This window comes from Excalfactoria chinensis, chromosome 24, assembly GCF_039878825.1.
Source record: "Excalfactoria chinensis isolate bCotChi1 chromosome 24, bCotChi1.hap2, whole genome shotgun sequence".
NCBI lineage: Eukaryota > Metazoa > Chordata > Aves > Galliformes > Phasianidae > Excalfactoria > Excalfactoria chinensis.
The window spans coordinates 3,534,446-3,552,842 of NC_092848.1; the positions used below are offsets into that span (position 1 = coordinate 3,534,446).

The 18,397-nt window shown below is 52.6% G+C and overlaps 1 protein-coding gene across 2 annotated transcripts; it reads left to right on the forward strand.

Annotated features, from left to right (window-relative positions):
- Positions 1–9: 9 nt before the first annotated feature.
- Positions 10–16,082, forward strand: EFTUD2 (elongation factor Tu GTP binding domain containing 2). 2 transcript variants are annotated; one of them, XM_072356621.1, is made up of 28 exons: positions 10–121; positions 894–999; positions 1,243–1,408; positions 1,576–1,654; positions 2,875–2,950; positions 3,219–3,284; positions 3,485–3,520; positions 4,422–4,512; positions 4,817–4,899; positions 5,349–5,515; positions 6,106–6,230; positions 7,867–7,930; positions 8,276–8,366; positions 8,761–8,896; positions 9,176–9,303; positions 9,811–10,004; positions 10,354–10,465; positions 10,674–10,814; positions 11,063–11,164; positions 11,379–11,461; positions 12,499–12,585; positions 12,854–12,980; positions 13,390–13,477; positions 13,671–13,789; positions 14,287–14,381; positions 14,469–14,622; positions 15,179–15,286; positions 15,375–16,082. In XM_072356621.1, the coding sequence occupies exons 2-28, from the start codon at positions 895–897 to the stop codon at positions 15,468–15,470; spliced, it is 2,919 nt and encodes a 972-aa protein (XP_072212722.1). In that variant the 5' UTR covers positions 10–121; position 894; the 3' UTR covers positions 15,471–16,082. The 2 variants fall into 2 exon arrangements, with proteins under 2 accessions (XP_072212722.1, XP_072212723.1); XM_072356622.1 differs by having other exon boundaries at positions 113–132.
- Positions 16,083–18,397: the final 2,315 nt, after the last annotated feature.

The window sequence follows — 18,397 nt, forward strand, 5'->3', positions numbered from 1 at the left end:
GGGCTGTCCGCGTCGCGCCTGACGGAACCGCGCCGGCAGCAGCGCCGCACCGCACGGGACAGGCGCAGAGGGCAGCCCGGGTCCTTCCGCTGCGCTGTCGGCGGCGCCAACGGCGGAGAGTGTGAGGAGAGCGTGAGGAGGGAGAGGGCCGAGACGGGTGGGTGGGGGGGGGTATGGGATAGGGGTACGGGGTAATGGGTACAGGGTAATGGGTACGGGGTGAAGGTCAGGGAACAGGGTTTGAGCCAAGAAATAAGGGCTAAGGGCTGGAGCCAGGGCCTTGGCCTGGGATTTGGGCTTTGGGGCTTAGGACTTAGGACCGGGGGCAGGTTCTGTCTGTGAGGCATGTTCTGTACTGAGAATGGACCTGTCTGTGGGGCTGGGCCTGTCTGTGGGGCTGGGCCTGTCTGTGGGGCCGGGTCTGTCTGTGGGGCCGGGTCTGTCTGTGGGGCCGGGTCTGTCTGTGGGGCCGGGTCTGTCTGTGGGGCCGGGTCTGTCTGTGGGGCCGGGTCTGTCTGTGGGGCCGGGTCTGTCTGTGGGGCCGGGTCTGTCTGTGGGGCCGGGTCTGTCTGTGGGGCCGGGTCTGTCTGTGGGGCCGGGTCTGTCTGTGGGGCCGGGTCTGTCTGTGGGGCCGGGTCTGTCTGTGGGGCCGGGTCTGTCTGTGGGGCCGGGTCTGTCTGTGGGGCCGGGTCTGTCTGTGGGGCTGGGTCTGGCTCCGAGGCTGGGTATGGCTCTGAGGCAGGTTCTGGATGTGGGACCCGTTCTGGATATGGGGCCAGTCTGGGCTCTGGGGCTGGATCTGGTTCTTGGTCAGGTTCTGGGGCTGGGATTGAGGCTGGGTTGTAGTTCCAGGGGTTCTGCTCCCAGCTCTGACCACGTCTCTTTACCCCCAGCATGGACACTGACCTGTATGACGAGTTTGGGAACTACATCGGGCCAGAGCTGGACTCTGATGATGAGGACGATGAGTTGGGCCGGGAGTCCAAGGACCTGGATGAGGTGAGTGCGTGGCTGTGCAGGACTGTGCTGTGCAATGCAGCCACACACAGTAGGTGTTCAGCGTGTCCTGCTCCGTGCCTGGCTCCCATTGCAGGGAAAGCTCTGGAGGATGGAGCGTGCCCTTTCTGCTCTCAGTTTCCTGTCTCTCCTGATGTGTGACACCAAGACTTTACCTCCAGCCACAGTTAAGGTTTATGAAACGCTTTGATGCTGGCAGCAGCTCAGTGTGAGTGTTGGTTGCAGCTCGAGGATGATGATGATGATGATGATATGGGGGACCACGATGAGGACCACCCTGGGATGGAGGTGGTGCTGCACGAGGACAAGAAGTACTACCCCACTGCCGAGGAGGTCTATGGGCCTGAAGTGGAGACCATAGTGCAGGAGGAGGACACACAGCCTCTCACTGGTGAGTGGGGTTTAAGTCATCTCAATTGGGCCTCCCATAGAAAGAGAAAGGAATCTGTCTATATAAAGCTGTGTTTTTTATCTGCAGTAAATCCCCACTCGGTGTTTGGAGGTGCTGGGTTGAGGCCACCAATAACAGCGTTTTATTGTTCTTTCTTTTGTTTTCAGAGCCTATTATTAAACCTGTGAAAACCAAAAAGTTCTCTTTGATGGAACAGACGTTACCGGTCACTGTCTACGAGATGGAGTAAGTAATGTGCAGAGTTTGAAGCGCGTGCTTTGGTTCAGGCCATCTGTGCTGCAATTTCCTCGCTTCTCGTTGCTTACAGGCAGGGTGGGGAGGCAGAGGGGTGAGCTGTATGGAGGCGGGAGCTTACAGGGGGACACTGGGTTTGTTCCTTACTAACAGCAGCAATATAAGCTAGTACAGCTGGCTCCCTGAGTTTGAACCAAAAAGAAGAGGAAGAAAAGCACAAGGGCAGCCATTTTACAGCTATTTTACTTTCCTTGTAGGCAACACAGTGCATTTCCTACTGGTCTTTCTGATCCCTTTGTCCTCTGTTTACTCCATCTGTAATTAATTCTTAGTCCTGCTCTTCCTTGATGGAAATGGTTTGGATGGGACCACGCAGAAATCCCAGTGGGACTTAACCAGAAACCTGCAAGCTTGTTATTGATTTCACATTTAGCCTTGCTTTAAGACCAATAGGCAAGCTTTTAATTTGTATTCTTATCGATTTTTGTGTTTTTTAAGCTCTTAATCAAAATCTTGTATGCTAAAAAGCCTGCTTCATAAGTGAAAATTAAAGTATTTTTTAAGAAGGAGATTATTTGACTGGACTTACTATCCGCAAATCCATAATAATTGATCCTTGGTTGATAGCTTCCCATTATTTTGAAGAGTAGCTGCTAATTTAGGATCTCAATTCCATTTTGGCTGGGATCTCTGCAGAAGTGACCAGCCCGTCAGTCCTCAGCTCGCTGGCGATTCAAAAACCATTTAAGTTCTATGACCGTTTCCTTGGATCCCTGGGAACGTCGGTGTTTTAAGACCTGAAAGTCAGAATTAAGACCTGCAAGTTAGAATTAATAGTCTGTGGAACCCCGTGGCTACCTTTTAAAAGTGTGTGGGGTGTTGTTATCCACCTCTGTGGTTTAGTTGACTACCTGCCACCATTGGAGCGGAAGTGTTTCCTCCTCCGAGTTGCTCTAATACTGTCTAGAAGAGAAGAAAGGCGTTTGGAGTATTTAATCTCTTGCAGTTTTACCAGCTCCGTCTCCTCCCACCCACTGCCATCTGTCCAGGACTCCAACTCTCTTGTCCTCCCCATCTGCAGAGTGGGATTCTTCCTCCGCAGGGCATGAAAGTTTGGAGAGGATTCAGAGGGCCCTTGGGTGGAAAGCGGCGCCTACTTTTCTTAGACACAGCAGAAGCCTCCAACAGTCTTTTGTGCTTCATCCCTCCAGTTTCCTGGCAGATCTGATGGACAACTCCGAGCTGATTCGGAATGTGACTCTGTGTGGGCACCTTCACCACGGCAAGGTAGTGTGAATATCCCACGTGCGTTGGGTAGCAGTAACGATCTCCCTGTTCCTTACTTTGACTGCTGCTCTTTTGACCCCCTGGTCCCTGCAGCAGCCTTCTCTCCTGCTCCTGTTGCTCTGCAGTTATTCGTGGCTTTTCTTTCCGTCATGTGGAAGTATTTCTGTACCCCCTTTTCTATGCGCCCTGTGGGAGGGCTGGGATTGTGCTGCTGTTTATCACTTTGAGCAAAGTCCCATCTCTTTGCCCGTGGTTTGGTGTTTTTCAGACTTGTTTTGTCGACTGCCTGATAGAGCAGACGCACCCAGAAATCAGGAAGCGCTATGACCAGGATGTAAGTGAGCTGTGGGCTTCTTCCTGCCTTGGAATGTGTGGGGAAGTGTGGTTTTGTGATCAGAATGAAGGACTGGAAAAGCAGAGTGCAGCCCTCATTCCAGTTCTGTCATTTGCCCTGCAAAGAGCTGTCATGACATGCTTCAAACGCAGCATTCAGTGCAAAACCATGATATTCTGACTCTTGTTTTGTCTTTGCAGCTTTGCTATACTGATATATTGTTCACAGAGCAGGAGGTAAGTGAGCCTTGGAGGACAAACACTGACTTCACCCAGCTGCCTCATGCTTTACTCACAATTACTTACAGTTCCTTCTTTCATCTCATCATCTTTATGTGCCTTCTACAGCTCGATTGTTTTCTTTATCAGGAGAATGAGCTGCTCCTCTTGTTTTGCCAGATCCCTTGTCCAACTGTCTTCCATTTACTGCAGCCCTCACCTCTGTGTATGATTTTATCTACCTTTGTGATGCTGGAAATCCACACCAGTATTATTGCAACACATGGGTAGCCTGTTAATCCATATCAGTAATATCACGACATGTGGGTGAACCATTTATTGTTTTTGAGGGGAAGGAGGTGGAAGGGATTCATAGCAGTGGTGGAAGAGGAGAAAAACTGTCATTGCAAATGCACACCTTTCTGCAAGGCTTCCTGCGGTGGGAAATTGTAGCTGGGTGCTTTGATTGCTTTGATGTGGTTGGGCATGGGTGGCGATTTTGTCCAGTCCTGTGCACTGAAGACTGCCATGACCAGAGCAGTCCTGGGGAGCTTCTCTTTCTCTTCATCTTACTGCTGTGCTTTACGCTCTGTGTGATTGAACCTTATGTGCTGAGGCATAACTTCATAGCAGATGAGTGAAAACACAGAAAAATACAGATCTTCTGTCTCTGGCATTTGTATTTCCTTAGCTGTAATCAGACTTGGGTTGCGTGGCCCCAAAGTGGTAGCTTGCTAGTCTGCACCAGTATGGAAGGAGGAGCTGGGCTGCTTAGCGCAGTGATCTGAGTGCAGGAGGTTGGACTGGAGGGCTGCTTTCTTCCCTCAGTCCTTCTGATGGATTCTTCCTCCTTCATCTTTTATCTGGGAGTTTTTCATTACATTCCTTTAACCAGTAATCCTGCTTTCCTGTGTTTCAGAGGGGAGTGGGGATCAAGAGCACACCAGTGACCATTGTTCTGCCAGACACCAAAGGAAAGTCTTTTCTCTTCAACATCATTGACACCCCAGGTATAATCCTGCAAATCCTGTTTTGGGGTGCACTTAGCTGAAGGCAGCTTGATGTGTAAAGCAGATGTATGACCGCAGATATATGGCCACATGTTCCTTCCTCTGTGCTCCTCTGGGCAGTGCTGTTGGTGGGAGCAGATCAATGTGTTGTGGGAAACTGAGGCCAAATTTTAGGGGGAAGGCATCTGTGTTCTGCCTTGCTGGGTGACAGTGACCAGAGCCGAGGGACAGCCCCAAACCTGCGCTCAGGTTTAAGATTACTCTCATTCTCTCTTTCCCTTTCGTTTCTGTTTGCTTTCTGAAGGTCACGTCAATTTTTCTGACGAGGTGACAGCTGGCCTTCGCATTTCGGATGGCGTTGTGCTTTTCATCGATGCAGCTGAGGGGGTGAGTGTCAGCTCCTCCTGGGGATTCATTCTGAGCTCACACCAGAGCTTTGACCCTGCTTTATCACAAAGGGGATGGGCTCAGCTTGCAGTGCTGAAGGGTTTTTGGAGGTCACTTTGAGAAACAGCCAAAGCTGAGACTCAGCCCTTCTCCTCCTATTTCCAGGTCTGACATAACATGTGTGACCTGTAGGCTCGTATCTGATTTATTTGCATCACCACTGTATGTAAAATCGCGCAGGTTATTTATATCAGAGATGTCCGAGGGGTAGAATTCAAGCAATTCAGTTTGGTTATCACCTACTTTAAACTTCAGGAAGATCACTGATGGTTCAGCTGAGGCTTTCCTACGGGCTGCAGCCCTGTATGTAAGGGTCACTGCCTGGCATGCCCTACATAGCATTTTGCAGAGGGCTTTTGCTAGGGGTGTTGGTGCTCATTTCCCTGCAGGTGATGCTGAACACAGAGAGGCTGATCAAGCACGCAGTGCAGGAACGGCTGGCGGTGACTGTGTGCATCAACAAAATAGACCGCCTGATCCTGGAGCTGAAGCTGCCCCCTACAGATGCTTACTACAAACTCCGGCATATTGTGGATGAAGTTAATGGTCTGATCAGGTACAGATGGGTGCCCACAGTGGTTGTGTGGGTTTGTGGGTGGATGGGTGCCCCCAGGGCAGTAGGCAGTAGCAGGGGGAGCCCCACACAGGAGCTTTTGCAGCCCGTTGATTGCACACTCACCTCGTTGAGCACATGGGCATCACATTGTGTGTGCACGTGAGCTCACCCATGCACACAGGCACCTGTACCCACGCACACCCACATGTGCACATGCATCCCCACACAAATGTGCACCTCCACACTTGTGGAGGGGAAACAGGCATGGAGCAGCTTTGACCCCATCCCACAGCCCAGCCACTGCTTGCTCTCTCTCTCCTCCAAATCCCAAATCCTCCCTGATGAGCTCCAGGCCAGCAGTAGGGTCATGGCCAGCCCTGTGCCCCAACACCCCACAAGCATTGGTTGCTCACCACACCATTGCAGCCCCTCCCTGCCCCCTGGCTGCCCACCTTCTAATGATCCAGACAGTGTAAACTGCTTGCCTGTTCCCTGCTGCTGTTTGGTGTGGGAAATAGATGTAAGCTGGTTCATAGCATTGATTTATGTTGTTTTTTTTCCCCTTGTCTCCAAATCCTGTCTCCTCTCAGCATGTATTCCACCGACGAGAACCTCGTCCTGTCTCCCCTTCTGGGGAACGTGTGTTTCTCCAGCTCACAGTACAGCATCTGCTTCACGCTGGGATCTTTTGCAAAGATTTATGCAGACACATATGGTGAGGATTATCCAGAAACCTTGCATGCTTTAACATCTCATTTCCTAACCTTTTTGTTGAGGCTTTCTAAGCTATTCTGCTTCAGCTTTCACTGCGTATCTATGCGGCCAGTTTATGCACACTTGAACTTCAGGAAATTGAGAGGTACTGCAGATCGGAGCCCCGAGTGACTTTATTATAGTCTCGTATACTGCAGACTGTTTATATAGCCTTTCCATGCTGGTAAAAAGTAAAAATAAGGTTCTAACTTGTTTTTAGGTAAATAGTTTCTCCTGATAAATATTTCTGACTCCAGAAGTTGGTGTTTGATGTATACCCTTCATCAGAAAAAACAGCTGGTTCTCTGGCAATTGAAGACAAGCGTTGTGCCTTGCAATCCATATACCTGGACAGTGCAGCAGTGAAGCTGTTAAGCTCTGCCTGCCTTTTCCCAGTAGGATCCCGAGTCGGAGGTTCAGCCGCAGCCAGGCAGAGCTCAGCCCACGAGGTTTTGCACTTTTGCCCTTCGATCTTTTTTAAGCAACCATCTTTTTCTGCCTTTGATTTAATTTTCTGTTCCCCAGGTGCCCCCTCGAGGCAATCTGCCCCTTGTAAAAGAGGGCCTTTGGTTTGCATTGCTTGCATTAGTCAGTGATCCAGCCAAGTTCTGAAGTTCCACGTTGGGGGATTTGGGGTGATCTGTAGGAAAGAAGGATGTTGTAGATCAGCTCTTGCAAAGAAGTTGGCCTGAGGGAGGAGGAAGTTGTAGAGGTCAAAGACTGATATTTCAGGGCTATTGTGCACCTTCATCAGTTTGGAGAAATAAATGAGCTCCCTGGGCATCAGAGAGTGAACGCAGGATGGTGCCCTGCTTTTGGAGGCTGATAAAGCATTCAGCACGGTGGGTGGGAGACGTCATCCATGAGCTGAATGGTACTGAAGTCAGTAACATCCGGCGGTGGTCACCAGGGATTTTGTGTTGCAGCCACCACTCTTCCAGTAACGTGAGTTATGGTGGTTTAACTGTCAGAACTGCAGCCACCCTGAAATTTCTGATGTCTGCACATCTGCCCACAGCAAAAGCTTGTTTGGAAACCACTGTAAATTACAACCGCTGTCTTATTATTTGTAAATCCACCATGACAGCCAAGTACCGTTCCTTCAGCACTTGGGTACTTGGAGATGCACTTAATGCATCAGCTCAGCTCAAACAAGAACCTGGAGGTGTTCAGCAAGGCAGAAAATGCTGTGCTGAGCCGGCAGGGTGTCAGCCATCCCAGCACCTTGGCACCGCGCAGTCGGGTCGCGGTGTTACCGGTTGGGAAAATGAAGCAGATGTAACTGGGTTCCTGCAGAGCTGAGTCTGACTCCTCTCAGCTGTAACCTCGTGTGTGATCAGGACAGCTGAAATGGCCCTGAGAGGGACATGTGCAAACCCACAGTGCTCCTGGGGGCTGCTGCTGCAGTCCTTGCAGGGCTGTTTTCTGGCCACTTCTCTGCCCAACTTCCCCAGGTCAGGATTTAATCACACTGAATGGGGACCAAGTGTTCACTCACCAGCATTGCACCGAAACCTCAGGGTTGCTTTAAAAGGCAAAAATCAGACCTCCAAAATGAGAGAAACACTGTGTCTCTTATTCTTGCTTCTTCCTTTCAGGTGATATCAATTATCAGGAGTTTGCAAAGCGGCTTTGGGGTGACATCTACTTCAACCCAAAAACGTAAGAGTCCTGTTTAGGTGTCTGTGACTTTGTTCCTGTTTCTTTTTCCTCTCCCTCCTCTGTAAATCGGCCTGGGTAACCACCTCAGGTCCCTTCCAGCCTGAGCTGCCCTGTAATGGGAGGAAAGGTTGGGTCAGGCCTCCTGCTTGATGTGATTCCATGTTCTCCTGAATCCCGAATGGGAGCAGAGAGCTCTTCTGACCTTTGTTTGGAGTAAGAGTGGCTCCATTATCCATGAACACTTCCTAGGGAGGTTGGGAGGAGTAGATAACTCAAGAAGAGCAGTGTCTGCGTGCAGGTTGTGTTGTGCTCGCTGCTCACCGCTCTCTTTTTGTCTCCCAACAGGCGGAAGTTCACTAAGAAGGCCCCAACCAGCAGCTCCCAGCGCAGCTTTGTGGAGTTCATTCTTGAACCCCTGTACAAGATCTTGGCTCAGGTACGTGGTGGTTTGTTGTTACTGCAGCTCCAGACCGTGAGCTTGCAAGTACTGAGTGGTCACTAGGTGGTGGTGTGTGGTGCCTGCGGGACTCTTCACACATTTCTGGGTTTGAGCATGCATAAAAGTGATGGGCATCTCCTTACAGCTATTCCTTGCAGATATGGCCCTATGTCTGTGCAGTTAGAACTGCTTTTGCTCTTTGTCATTTGCTATGATAGCAGCCAAGTGATAAAACGAGCTGCCCAGCCTGTTTTGTGTGAGCTCAGTTGTGTGAGCAAGGCAGGAGCTGAGAGCAATACCTGGCAATACATTCGGGGCCTTCAGCTGCACCCGGGAGCCTGGGACGTGGGCACCTGCAGCAGAGCCAACAGTGGTGCCTGTCATCCTGCAGGTGGTGGGGGATGTGGACACGACCCTGCCTCGCACTCTGGATGAACTTGGCATCCACCTGACCAAAGAGGAATTAAAACTGAACATTCGACCGCTCCTACGACTTGTCTGCAAGAAGTTCTTCGGGGAGTTCACAGGTAAATCCTTCCCTGACACAGTGTTCCCAGTAGCTTACCCTCATGTGGACAGAGCCTAAGGACTGTAATGCAAACACAGAGCGTCAGCTTGCACAGATTCCTTTCCCAGCTTTGTTTTTCCATGTATAAAATACAAACTGTTTCCTCAAAGAACAGCTTGAGATGCTGCTCACATCTTCCCCTTGCTGTGGGTGCTCTGCAGTTGGGTTTAAGTTGTGTTTATTGGGGTACATTTTTTTTTCTCCTACCCTGCTTGATCACGACGTATTACTTTTCCAGGCTTTGTGGACATGTGTGTGCAACATATTCCCTCCCCAAAAGTGGGAGCCAAGACGAAAATTGAACACACCTACACTGGTGGCGTTGACTCCGATCTCGGGGAGGCCATGAGTGAATGTGACCCCGACGTAAGGAAGCTCTTTTATTTTGTTCTGAGCATCCAAAATGTGGCAAATACACCCTCCTTTCACTGCTTTGACAGAGCAGCTGCCTCCTGGACAGCCATCTGCACAGATTTGACTTCCAGCACTCTGAAACCTCTCATCCGATACTGAAACAAATCTCTTCACTCTGAGAAACTTTAGTGCCTGTCAGGGCAGCCCTTGGGAGATAGAACTGTTTGACAGTGTTCAGAGCAAGAGTCTGGGTCAGGACTTTGGAGCATGTGGGCGCTGCAGGGTGATTCTGTGTCCTTTTGCTGCCTTTTGTCCCTTTTCCATGAAGTTTTATTCACTCTCCAGGCTCAGAGAAAACTGGCCTGCATGAGGCTGATAAGAATAATGCTGTATTAGCAAGTCAAAAGAAGTATTTTTATGCTCCGTCTCTTCGATCCAATTGTATCCACAGGTCCTACCAGGTCTGTGTCAGTTTTCTGGCTGTCTACTGAAAACGGTTTCTTTCTTTTCCATGGGAAGGGTCCTCTGATGTGTCACACAACAAAAATGTACAGCACAGACGACGGCGTTCAGTTCCATGCCTTTGGCAGAGTGCTCAGCGGTACCATCCATGCCGGGCAGCCTGTGAAGGTCCTGGGAGAGAATTACACCTTGGAGGATGAGGAGGATTCCCAGATCTGCACTGTTGGACGGCTCTGGATCTCAGTTGCGAGGTAGGGAGAGCTCTGACAAGGTGCTGGTTTTTGAGAGAAGTGACTGGGAGTCATGGCTGCCAGGAGGAGGACGGTGCTGTCAGGGGCCTGAGGTGCAGTGATAAAAGAGGGTGGATTTAGTTTAGATATAAGGAGGAATTTCTGTACTGTGAGGGTGGCTAAATGCTGGAACAGGCTGCCTGAAGAACTTGTGGATGCCCCATCCCTGGAAGCATTCAAAGTCAATTGCATTGGACCTTGACCAACCTGATCTGGTGGGAGATCTTGGCTTCTGAATAAACAAATGATCTTTAAAACCCTTTCCAACCCACATTGCTCTATGGTTCTGTCGTCCTCCCACACCTTTTAGGTATCACATTGAGGTTAACCGTGTTCCTGCTGGCAACTGGGTGCTGATAGAAGGAGTGGACCAGCCCATTGTGAAGACTGCAACTGTCACGGAGCCACGAGGCAATGAGGAGGTACTGTGTGTCCCTGCTATCACTCAGCACTGCAGGAATTCAGGGTGTTGGAATGTATCTTAAAAGCTGAGCAGGTGAGGTTAAATAAACTCTGACTGCCGAGGGCTGGGGTACAAGAGCCACCAGTGGAAGGAGAACAACTCAGATGCTCTGTCAGACCCTAATGTCCATCTATGATGCAAAGCTCTTTGTCCTTACCTGATTCCAGGCTCAGATCTTCCGCCCTTTGAAGTTCAACACTACGTCTGTCATCAAAATAGCAGTAGAGCCAGTCAACCCCTCCGAGCTCCCCAAAATGTTGGATGGTCTCCGCAAAGTCAACAAGAGCTACCCATCGCTTACGACAAAGGTATTTCTGGTGTATGTGTGCTCTGGGATACCTCATAGGCTGATCTTAAAAACAAATCAGTTTAATTGTGAGGTGTTTTATGTGTTTATGTGGGGCTCTGCAAGACAAGGGCCTGTGAGCAGTGATGCTGTGAGCAGTGATGCTGTGAGCAGTGATGCTGTGAGCAGTGATGCTGTGAGCAGTGATGCTGTGAGCAGTGATGCTGTGAGCAGTGATGCTGTGAGCTGAACCCTTCTCTTGTTTTTCAGGTGGAAGAGTCTGGAGAACACGTGATCCTGGGGACAGGGGAGCTCTATCTGGATTGTGTGATGCATGATCTGCGGAAGATGTATTCTGAGATTGATATCAAGGTGAGGAAATGGGAAGGGGGGGTTTCCCAGCTGGGGAAGGGTTTTGTCCCTCGAACTCAGAAGGATGGGAAAATAAACCTTGCACAGCTGATGGGTGACTGTCTGCCTCTGGTTCCTCCTCACTGTGCTGAGGTTGTTGCAATATTGTAGAGGAGCTTCTGTATCAATCTAAATAATACAGACTCCCCCTATAAACTTGATGCTGTTATTCCAGGTCGCCGATCCGGTCGTGACGTTCTGTGAGACAGTGGTGGAAACGTCCTCCCTGAAGTGCTTTGCTGAGACTCCCAATAAGAAGTAAGAGCCCAGGGCAGCCCTGGCAGCAGTCAGTGGGGACAGGCAGTGCAGGGGTTCTCTTAGGGGGCTGTTCCCAGGCAAGTGGCAGCCTTCCATCTGCTGAGCCTCCAGTAACACACCAAGTCCCACAGATGTTTGTGTGCTCTTTGTGAGCTCTCAGAATGGAGGGAATAAAAGAGAGATCCGCATTCTCCTTTAATTGAATTTCACACCCTGTCAGCAGTTCTCTGTCGTTCCCAAGACTGGGAGGTGTATTGGGATCATAAAGCAGGTGCCAAAGAGCCCATTACTGCCTTCAGTAACTCCCCAAACTTTGTGAAAAGTTTCATCTTATCCATTTTTCATCTTGAAATTAATAGACTCTTTTCTAGAGCCTTACAACCCAGTCTTGTCTTCATGCTCCAGCAAGGTGTGAGGAGATGTGCATGTTGGAAGGAGGGAGGCCTGGCATGGAACATAGATTGAATAGCCAGAATGGAAGTACAGCATTACAGTTTTAATTTACAGAATTACAGTTGTAATGCCTGAGTTTTCATGGAAATGGTGCTCTATCGTACAACGGAGATGGTTTTCCTGTATTCCACTGTGCTTCCTGGCTCTTCTTGCCTTCTTTTCTACTGATATACTGTGGCTGGAAGTCTCGTTTTTGGGAACAGATGGGTTTTGCTCTTCGGACTGTCTTAGAGGTGCAGGGCAGGTGGAGTGACGTGCTATAGGGCCAACGTTCCTATGTGAGTGGGGTTGTCCAAAGCAACATCCCTTATGTCTGATGCTTCCTTATGCAGCCAGGATGAGCTCTGGACATCTGGCAGGGAGGGATGGAGGGCACTCCTGTCCCTTAGCAATCTGCTGCTAGAGGTGAGCAGACTTTGGAGAGCAGTTGTTAACAGCGTGGGTTGTCTTTACAAGCACAACAGTAATGCTGAAAGACATGGATGGCTCCATCTCCCCGGCTGTGTTGCACAGTCCCCGAGGTCCTGCCAATTACTCCCATTTCCGTCATTCTCTGGACTAATTGCAGCTGTCTCTCTTCTCAGGAACAAGATCACGATGATTGCCGAGCCTCTGGAGAAGGGACTTGCGGAGGACATTGAAAATGAAGTGGTCCAAATAACGTGGAACAGGTACGGAGGGTCTGGGGGGAGCGAGAATCTGGAGGGAAAGAATTGGGAAAGTAGGGAGTGCTGGGATCCACAAGGATCAGTCCGCAGCTCCCAGGCAGGGATCCTGGCTGCACCATTACTACCAGCGAGTCCAGGAGCATCCTGGCCCAGCAAACAGTTTGCTCTGTGTAAAAAGCTGAGGCTGTTTTTATGTGGAGCAGGTTTATACATACGTTCTGAGTGCAGCTCAGATTCCGCTTTCCTAAACTTTCTTCTGTTCTTCCATCAGAAAGAAGCTGGGTGAATTCTTCCAGACCAAATACGACTGGGATTTGCTGGCTGCTCGTTCCATCTGGGCCTTCGGGCCGGATGCCACTGGCCCAAACATCCTGGTAGATGATACTCTGCCCTCAGAGGTGAGAAACAGGCACAGGGGTTATATTGGAGTGAAACGTTCATTCTCTTCTGTCCAGAGGTGGCAGTTCCTTCCAGGACCTGCAGCAAGGTCCTAACACTGTAGGAGTGCTGGTTGGTTTGTCGTATCTCGGATACATTGAGCTTCTTCCACTGAGCTCATATTATAGCTGGTGAACTACCTGCTGTTTTTCAGCCTGTAGTTTGGGCCAGCATCCTCAGAACTGGCAACTGAAACGGCCTGTGTTTAAAGATTACCAAAACAGGCACTCCTCACTTATGACTATAGATGTCAAACTCTTAAAGATGATGATTCAGAGCTGTGAGAAGGGTGCAGAACATGGCTGTTCATCTAATAACCAACTGCTAAACACTGGGGTCTATCTGTTCTTGCCTTGTCTCTGTCCATAGGTGGACAAGGCGCTGCTGGGCTCCGTGAAGGACAGCATTGTGCAGGGATTTCAGTGGGGGACCAGGGAAGGGCCTCTCTGTGATGAACGTAAGTAGAACCTGTGTAGAAATGGGGCTGATGAATGGATTCTACCATCTGTAAGTGGATGGCTGAACTTTATCTGATGACTCTGTCTCTTTTGTGACCCCTGTGCTCAGAGTCTTTGGGGATGCATGGCTGGTGCTGCTATGGCACAGGGCAGCTGCTGAGGTCACTTGCTGTTGTTTCTTCCTTTCCTCAGTGATCCGCAATGTGAAGTTTAAGATCCTGGATGCAGTGATTGCTCAGGAACCCTTGCACCGAGGTGGAGGTCAGATCATCCCAACGGCACGGAGGGTTGTGTACTCAGCTTTCCTGATGGTGAGCACTGTGCTGGTGTCATGGTTAACCCATGACAACTGGGCATGGCAAAAACTGAGCCTCGTGCAGCGCTGGCTCCTGTGATGGCTGAGAGGCTCCAATGAGCGCAGGTTGTTCGTGTGCTGCAGCATCTGCCTCAAGGATGGTGGTTTAAACTGCCTCGTGAACGTTGGCAGTGCCTTTTCAGGCTGGCATACAGGCTTAACAAGTGGTCACGTTCCAGCCTGGCTGGAAGCCTGCCTGCATCCGCTGTCTCCTGTTGTGCAAGTGTTAGACTTGCTGGGGAAGGTGGGAATGTGAGAGAGGGAACACATCAACGTGGGCAGGAGGAGGAAAGCACAGAGCTCCTGTTTGTTGGGGTTGGTTCAGGCACTCGAGGGGCAGCAGGAAGCCTCTCGTCCCCACTCGGGTGCCGTGTTTGAGCGGTTTGGCAGCTTCTGATCCTCTGTGTGCTGCAGCACGTTGACGCTCATTGCTGTGTGCCTTTCTGCCCCCAGGCCACCCCTCGTCTGATGGAGCCCTACTACTTTGTGGAGGTGCAGGCCCCAGCTGACTGCGTGTCCGCTGTGTACACTGTGCTGGCGCGGCGCAGGTGAGCTGCTCGTGGGGCTGTTGGAGTGTTGGGAAGGAGCAATAAAATGGGACATGGAGGAAAAGGAATGTTTGGACTTTCTGACAGAGGCCACGTGACGCAGGACGCTCCGATCCCGGGCTCCCCTCTGTACACCATCAAAGCCTTCATCCCTGCCATCGATTCCTTCGGCTTCGAGACAGACCTGAGGACCCACACGCAGGGACAGGCATTCTCACTGTCTGTCTTCCACCACTGGCAGGTGAGTCCTGCTGGGAAGGATCGTGCTGTGCTCTGTGCTGCAGCTCACACAGGGCAGGCCAGACATCTCAGAGGGTCTCCAGTGCGGGCATTTGGAGCTGGTGGGGCTTTGTGCACCCGCTGTGAAGTGTCTGCCAGAAGCCTGAGGCTTTGCTCCGTGTCCCCCAGCATTTCCCCTAGCAGGAGTGCTGAATGCTGCTCGCTGAGCTCAAAGGTCCCTCAGTGCCTGAGTGGAAGGTGTGCTCTGCTGGGTGCTGTTTGGGTGCACTGAGTTCTGCTGCTTGTGGGTTGCAAGGCTTGGACTTGTTGTTCTGCTGCGATTGCCACCCCTCAGCTTTGTCTCAGGGAAAGCTTTTTAGCCACACTCTATGAGCGACTTCCCACAGGGCGGCTGACAGGTGGCAACGTGACTCTTCCTCCCCACCTGGAGAACAGATGCCACGTTGGGGTGAAGGTGTCACACCTGGGGGTGTCTGCGGGGCCCGTGCATGTTTCCCTTTGCAGCTCAGGCTCTCCTGGAGCTCCCAGCGTTGCTCTCAGCCGTGCTCTTGTTGCAGATTGTGCCCGGTGACCCTCTGGACAAAAGCATCGTCATCCGCCCCCTGGAGCCTCAGCCGGCCCCACATCTGGCCAGGGAGTTCATGATTAAGACCCGGCGCAGGAAGGTACGTCTGGATCCATGGCAGCTCTGCCAGGAGGGCTGGATGGGTTGTGGCATGCAGTGCAATAACACACATGTGGGTTACTCTGCAGGGCTTGAGTGAGGATGTGAGCATCAGCAAGTTCTTCGACGACCCCATGTTGCTGGAGCTGGCCAAGCAAGACGTCGTTCTCAACTACCCCATGTGAATGCATCCCCAGTGAGCCCAGTGAGCCCAGTGAGCCCAGTGAGCCCAGTGAGCCCAGTGAGCCCAGTGAGCCCAGTGAGCCCAGTGAGCCCAGTGAGCCCAGTGAGCCCAGTGAGCCCAGTGAGCCCAGTGAGCCCAGTGAGCCCAGTGAGCCCAGTGAGCCCAGTGAGCCCAGTGAGCCCAGTGAGCCCAGCACTTCCCCACCTCTCGGGGCTCCTCATGTTGCTCTTGTACGGCTGGAGAAACCTCTTGGGGTGTTTGTGCACCACGTGCTCAGCCCCACACCGATGCTGTATGTGTTATCAGAGCTCTGTGTGCAGTGAGGAGGTTGTTTTCCCTTTAGATCCTCTCTCTGCAGGCACACAGGTGAGGTCTGGGCTGCAACGCATCAGCTTGAGTCCAATGTTTGGACTCTTGGGATGTGAGGTTGCTGGGTCAGCTCCCTGCCTTTGCTAATGCTGCCCGTGGGTGCTGTGCCTTCCTTTAGGGCGGGCGCAGTGCTGGGGATGGGGCCGTTCCTACCAACCTCCCCAGGAAAAGGGGCAAGTCTGGATTTTTACCCTTATTTTTGTACGTGTTTTTGGAACCCTGCTAAACACTGAATGCAAACTTCCACCCGGAGCTCGGTCTGATCCCTTTGGCAGAAGGACGAGGGGGCAGCGCCCTGATTGCCTCCATCCCAGCGCTGCTTTCTGTCCTGGTCACTGTGTCTCAGCCAGGACGAGTCGTGCAGGGCTGTTCTTTCTCACTGGGCTTTGGGCTGCTGCTGTGTTTCCTGGGGGTCCAGAGGGCTCAGCTCTGTTGTGCAACAAGGGCTTTGTCCCTGGAGAGTGGAGGGGGGGTGACATCCATCATCCTTCCAACACAGCTCTGCCTTCAGCCCTGTGCTCCAGGCCGGGATTTTGGCTCTGTGGGGCCGTGCAGAGTCTCCCTATGGGCAGACCCCCAAACATCGCCCCACGTGTCTGCCCACCCCATATCTCTGCCCACCCCATATCTCTGCCCACCCCATATCTCTGCCCACCCCAAGGGGGTGCGGGACGGGGCCGGCAGCGTGGGAAGCAGTCAGTTCTCACATGGGCTGCTCCCAGTGGGATCACAGCTGGAGAACATTGACCCGCAGCAGCCGGCCCCGCGCACCGAGTGGGAATTTTCCATGGATGCGGTCACTGCATGGGAATGGGGGATGTGCGTGCGATGGGGGGGCTGCAATTCCTCCCTGTCTGCCTGGCCGTGGGGTGGTGCAGTGGTAAACTGAGGCACGGCAGCATGGGGAGCTGGGAGCGCGGCTCTGTGCATGGCCTGAGTTCATCAGGGCTCAGCAGTGGGGCAGTAGGACCACAAGGCACAGCAGCAGCAGTTGGACCATCAGCTGGGATGGGGCCGCATTGGTGCACCACTCACAGCCCCACTGTGGTCATGGGGTGCTGAACAATGGGATGAGCCCCATTCCCAGTGTCCCTGTCCCCATGTTTCCTGTCCCCATGTCCCCATTCCCAGTGTGCCTGTCCCCATATCTGTTTCTACTGTCCCTGTGTCCTCATCCCATTCCCATTATCTCCACATCCCTGTCCCCATCTCGTTCCCATTGTTCCTGTCCCCAGCCTGTCTTCACATCCCTGTCCCCATATCCCTATCCCATTCCCAATGTCCTTGTCCCCATGTCCCCATCCCATATCCCCATGTCCCTATGCTCACACCCCTGTTCCCATTCTGTGTCCCTGCTCCCAACCTGTCTCTATGTGGACATACGTGTCCCCCCACCCCTCACCCCATTCCCCCGTCCTTGTCCCGGTTCCCATCCCGTTCCCCATTCCCCTGTCCCATTGTCCCTGTCCCCACATCCCAGTTCCCAGTCCCTGTGTCCCCATACACCCCCATATCCCCATACACCCCCATATCCCCGTACACCCCCATATCCCTATACACCCCCCATATCCCCATCCCCCCCATATCCCCGTACACCCCCATATCCCCATACACCCCATATCCCCGTACACCCCATATCCCCATACACCCCATATCCCCATACACCCCCTATATCCCCATACACCCCATATCCCCATACACCCCATATCCCCGTACACCCCCATATCCCCGTACACCCCCCATATCCCCATACACCCCCCATATCCCCGTACACCCCCATATCCCCGTACACCCCCATATCCCCATACACCCCATATCCCCATACACCCCATATCCCCATACACCCCCTATATCCCCATACACCCCATATTCCCATACACCCCATGTTCCCATACACCCCCATATTCCCATACACCCCATATTCCCATACACCCCCATATTCCCATACACCCCCCATATCCCCGTACCCCCCCCCCCCATTTCCGTGTCCCCGCAGCGCAGCCGCCCCTCCGAGCGCCGGGGTGGGTTTGGGGCGCCGCTGTACGCATGCGCAGCGCCGCGCCCCCCACCCGGGCCGCGCTGAGGCCGGCGGCGGCCGTGAGGGGTGAGGAGGGGGCGGCGTGGGGCGGCGTGGGGCGGCGTGGGGCGGTGTGGGGCTGGGGGTGAAGCCCGTGTGGGGCTCCGTCCTCCCACGCGGCCCAAATCCCGCCGTCGCGGTGGGGCCGCCCGCAGCCCCTCCGGGCGTGAAGGCCGCGGCGCGGTGACCCCGTTGTCCCCGTTGTTGTCCCCGCGGTGTCACCCAGCCGAGCAGCCCCACGTCGTCACCAGGTGAGCGTCTGAGGCTGCACTGCCGCCGGCTGTGGGACCTACAGGGGTATTGGGGGTCGGTGGCACCCATAGCTATGGGACACATGGGGTTGGTGGGGCTCCATATTCAGCTATGGGACATCTGGGGTTACTGGTCTCTTCATAGCCTGATCTGAGACAGCTGGGGTTGGTGGCACCCATAGCCAGCTATGGGATGTTTGGGGTTTTTGGGACCCCATATTCAGTTATGGG

Bases quoted from the DNA above. Each gene is read 5' to 3' on its own strand.
- EFTUD2 (XM_072356621.1), top strand. From the start codon at position 895: ATGGACACTGACCTGTATGACGAGTTTGGGAACTACATCGGGCCAGAG. The intron at 2,951-3,218 runs GTAGTGTGAATA...GGTGTTTTTCAG, and splicing joins GGCACCTTCACCACGGCAAG to ACTTGTTTTGTCGACTGCCT. The intron at 10,815-11,062 runs GTATTTCTGGTG...CTTGTTTTTCAG, and splicing joins ACCCATCGCTTACGACAAAG to GTGGAAGAGTCTGGAGAACA.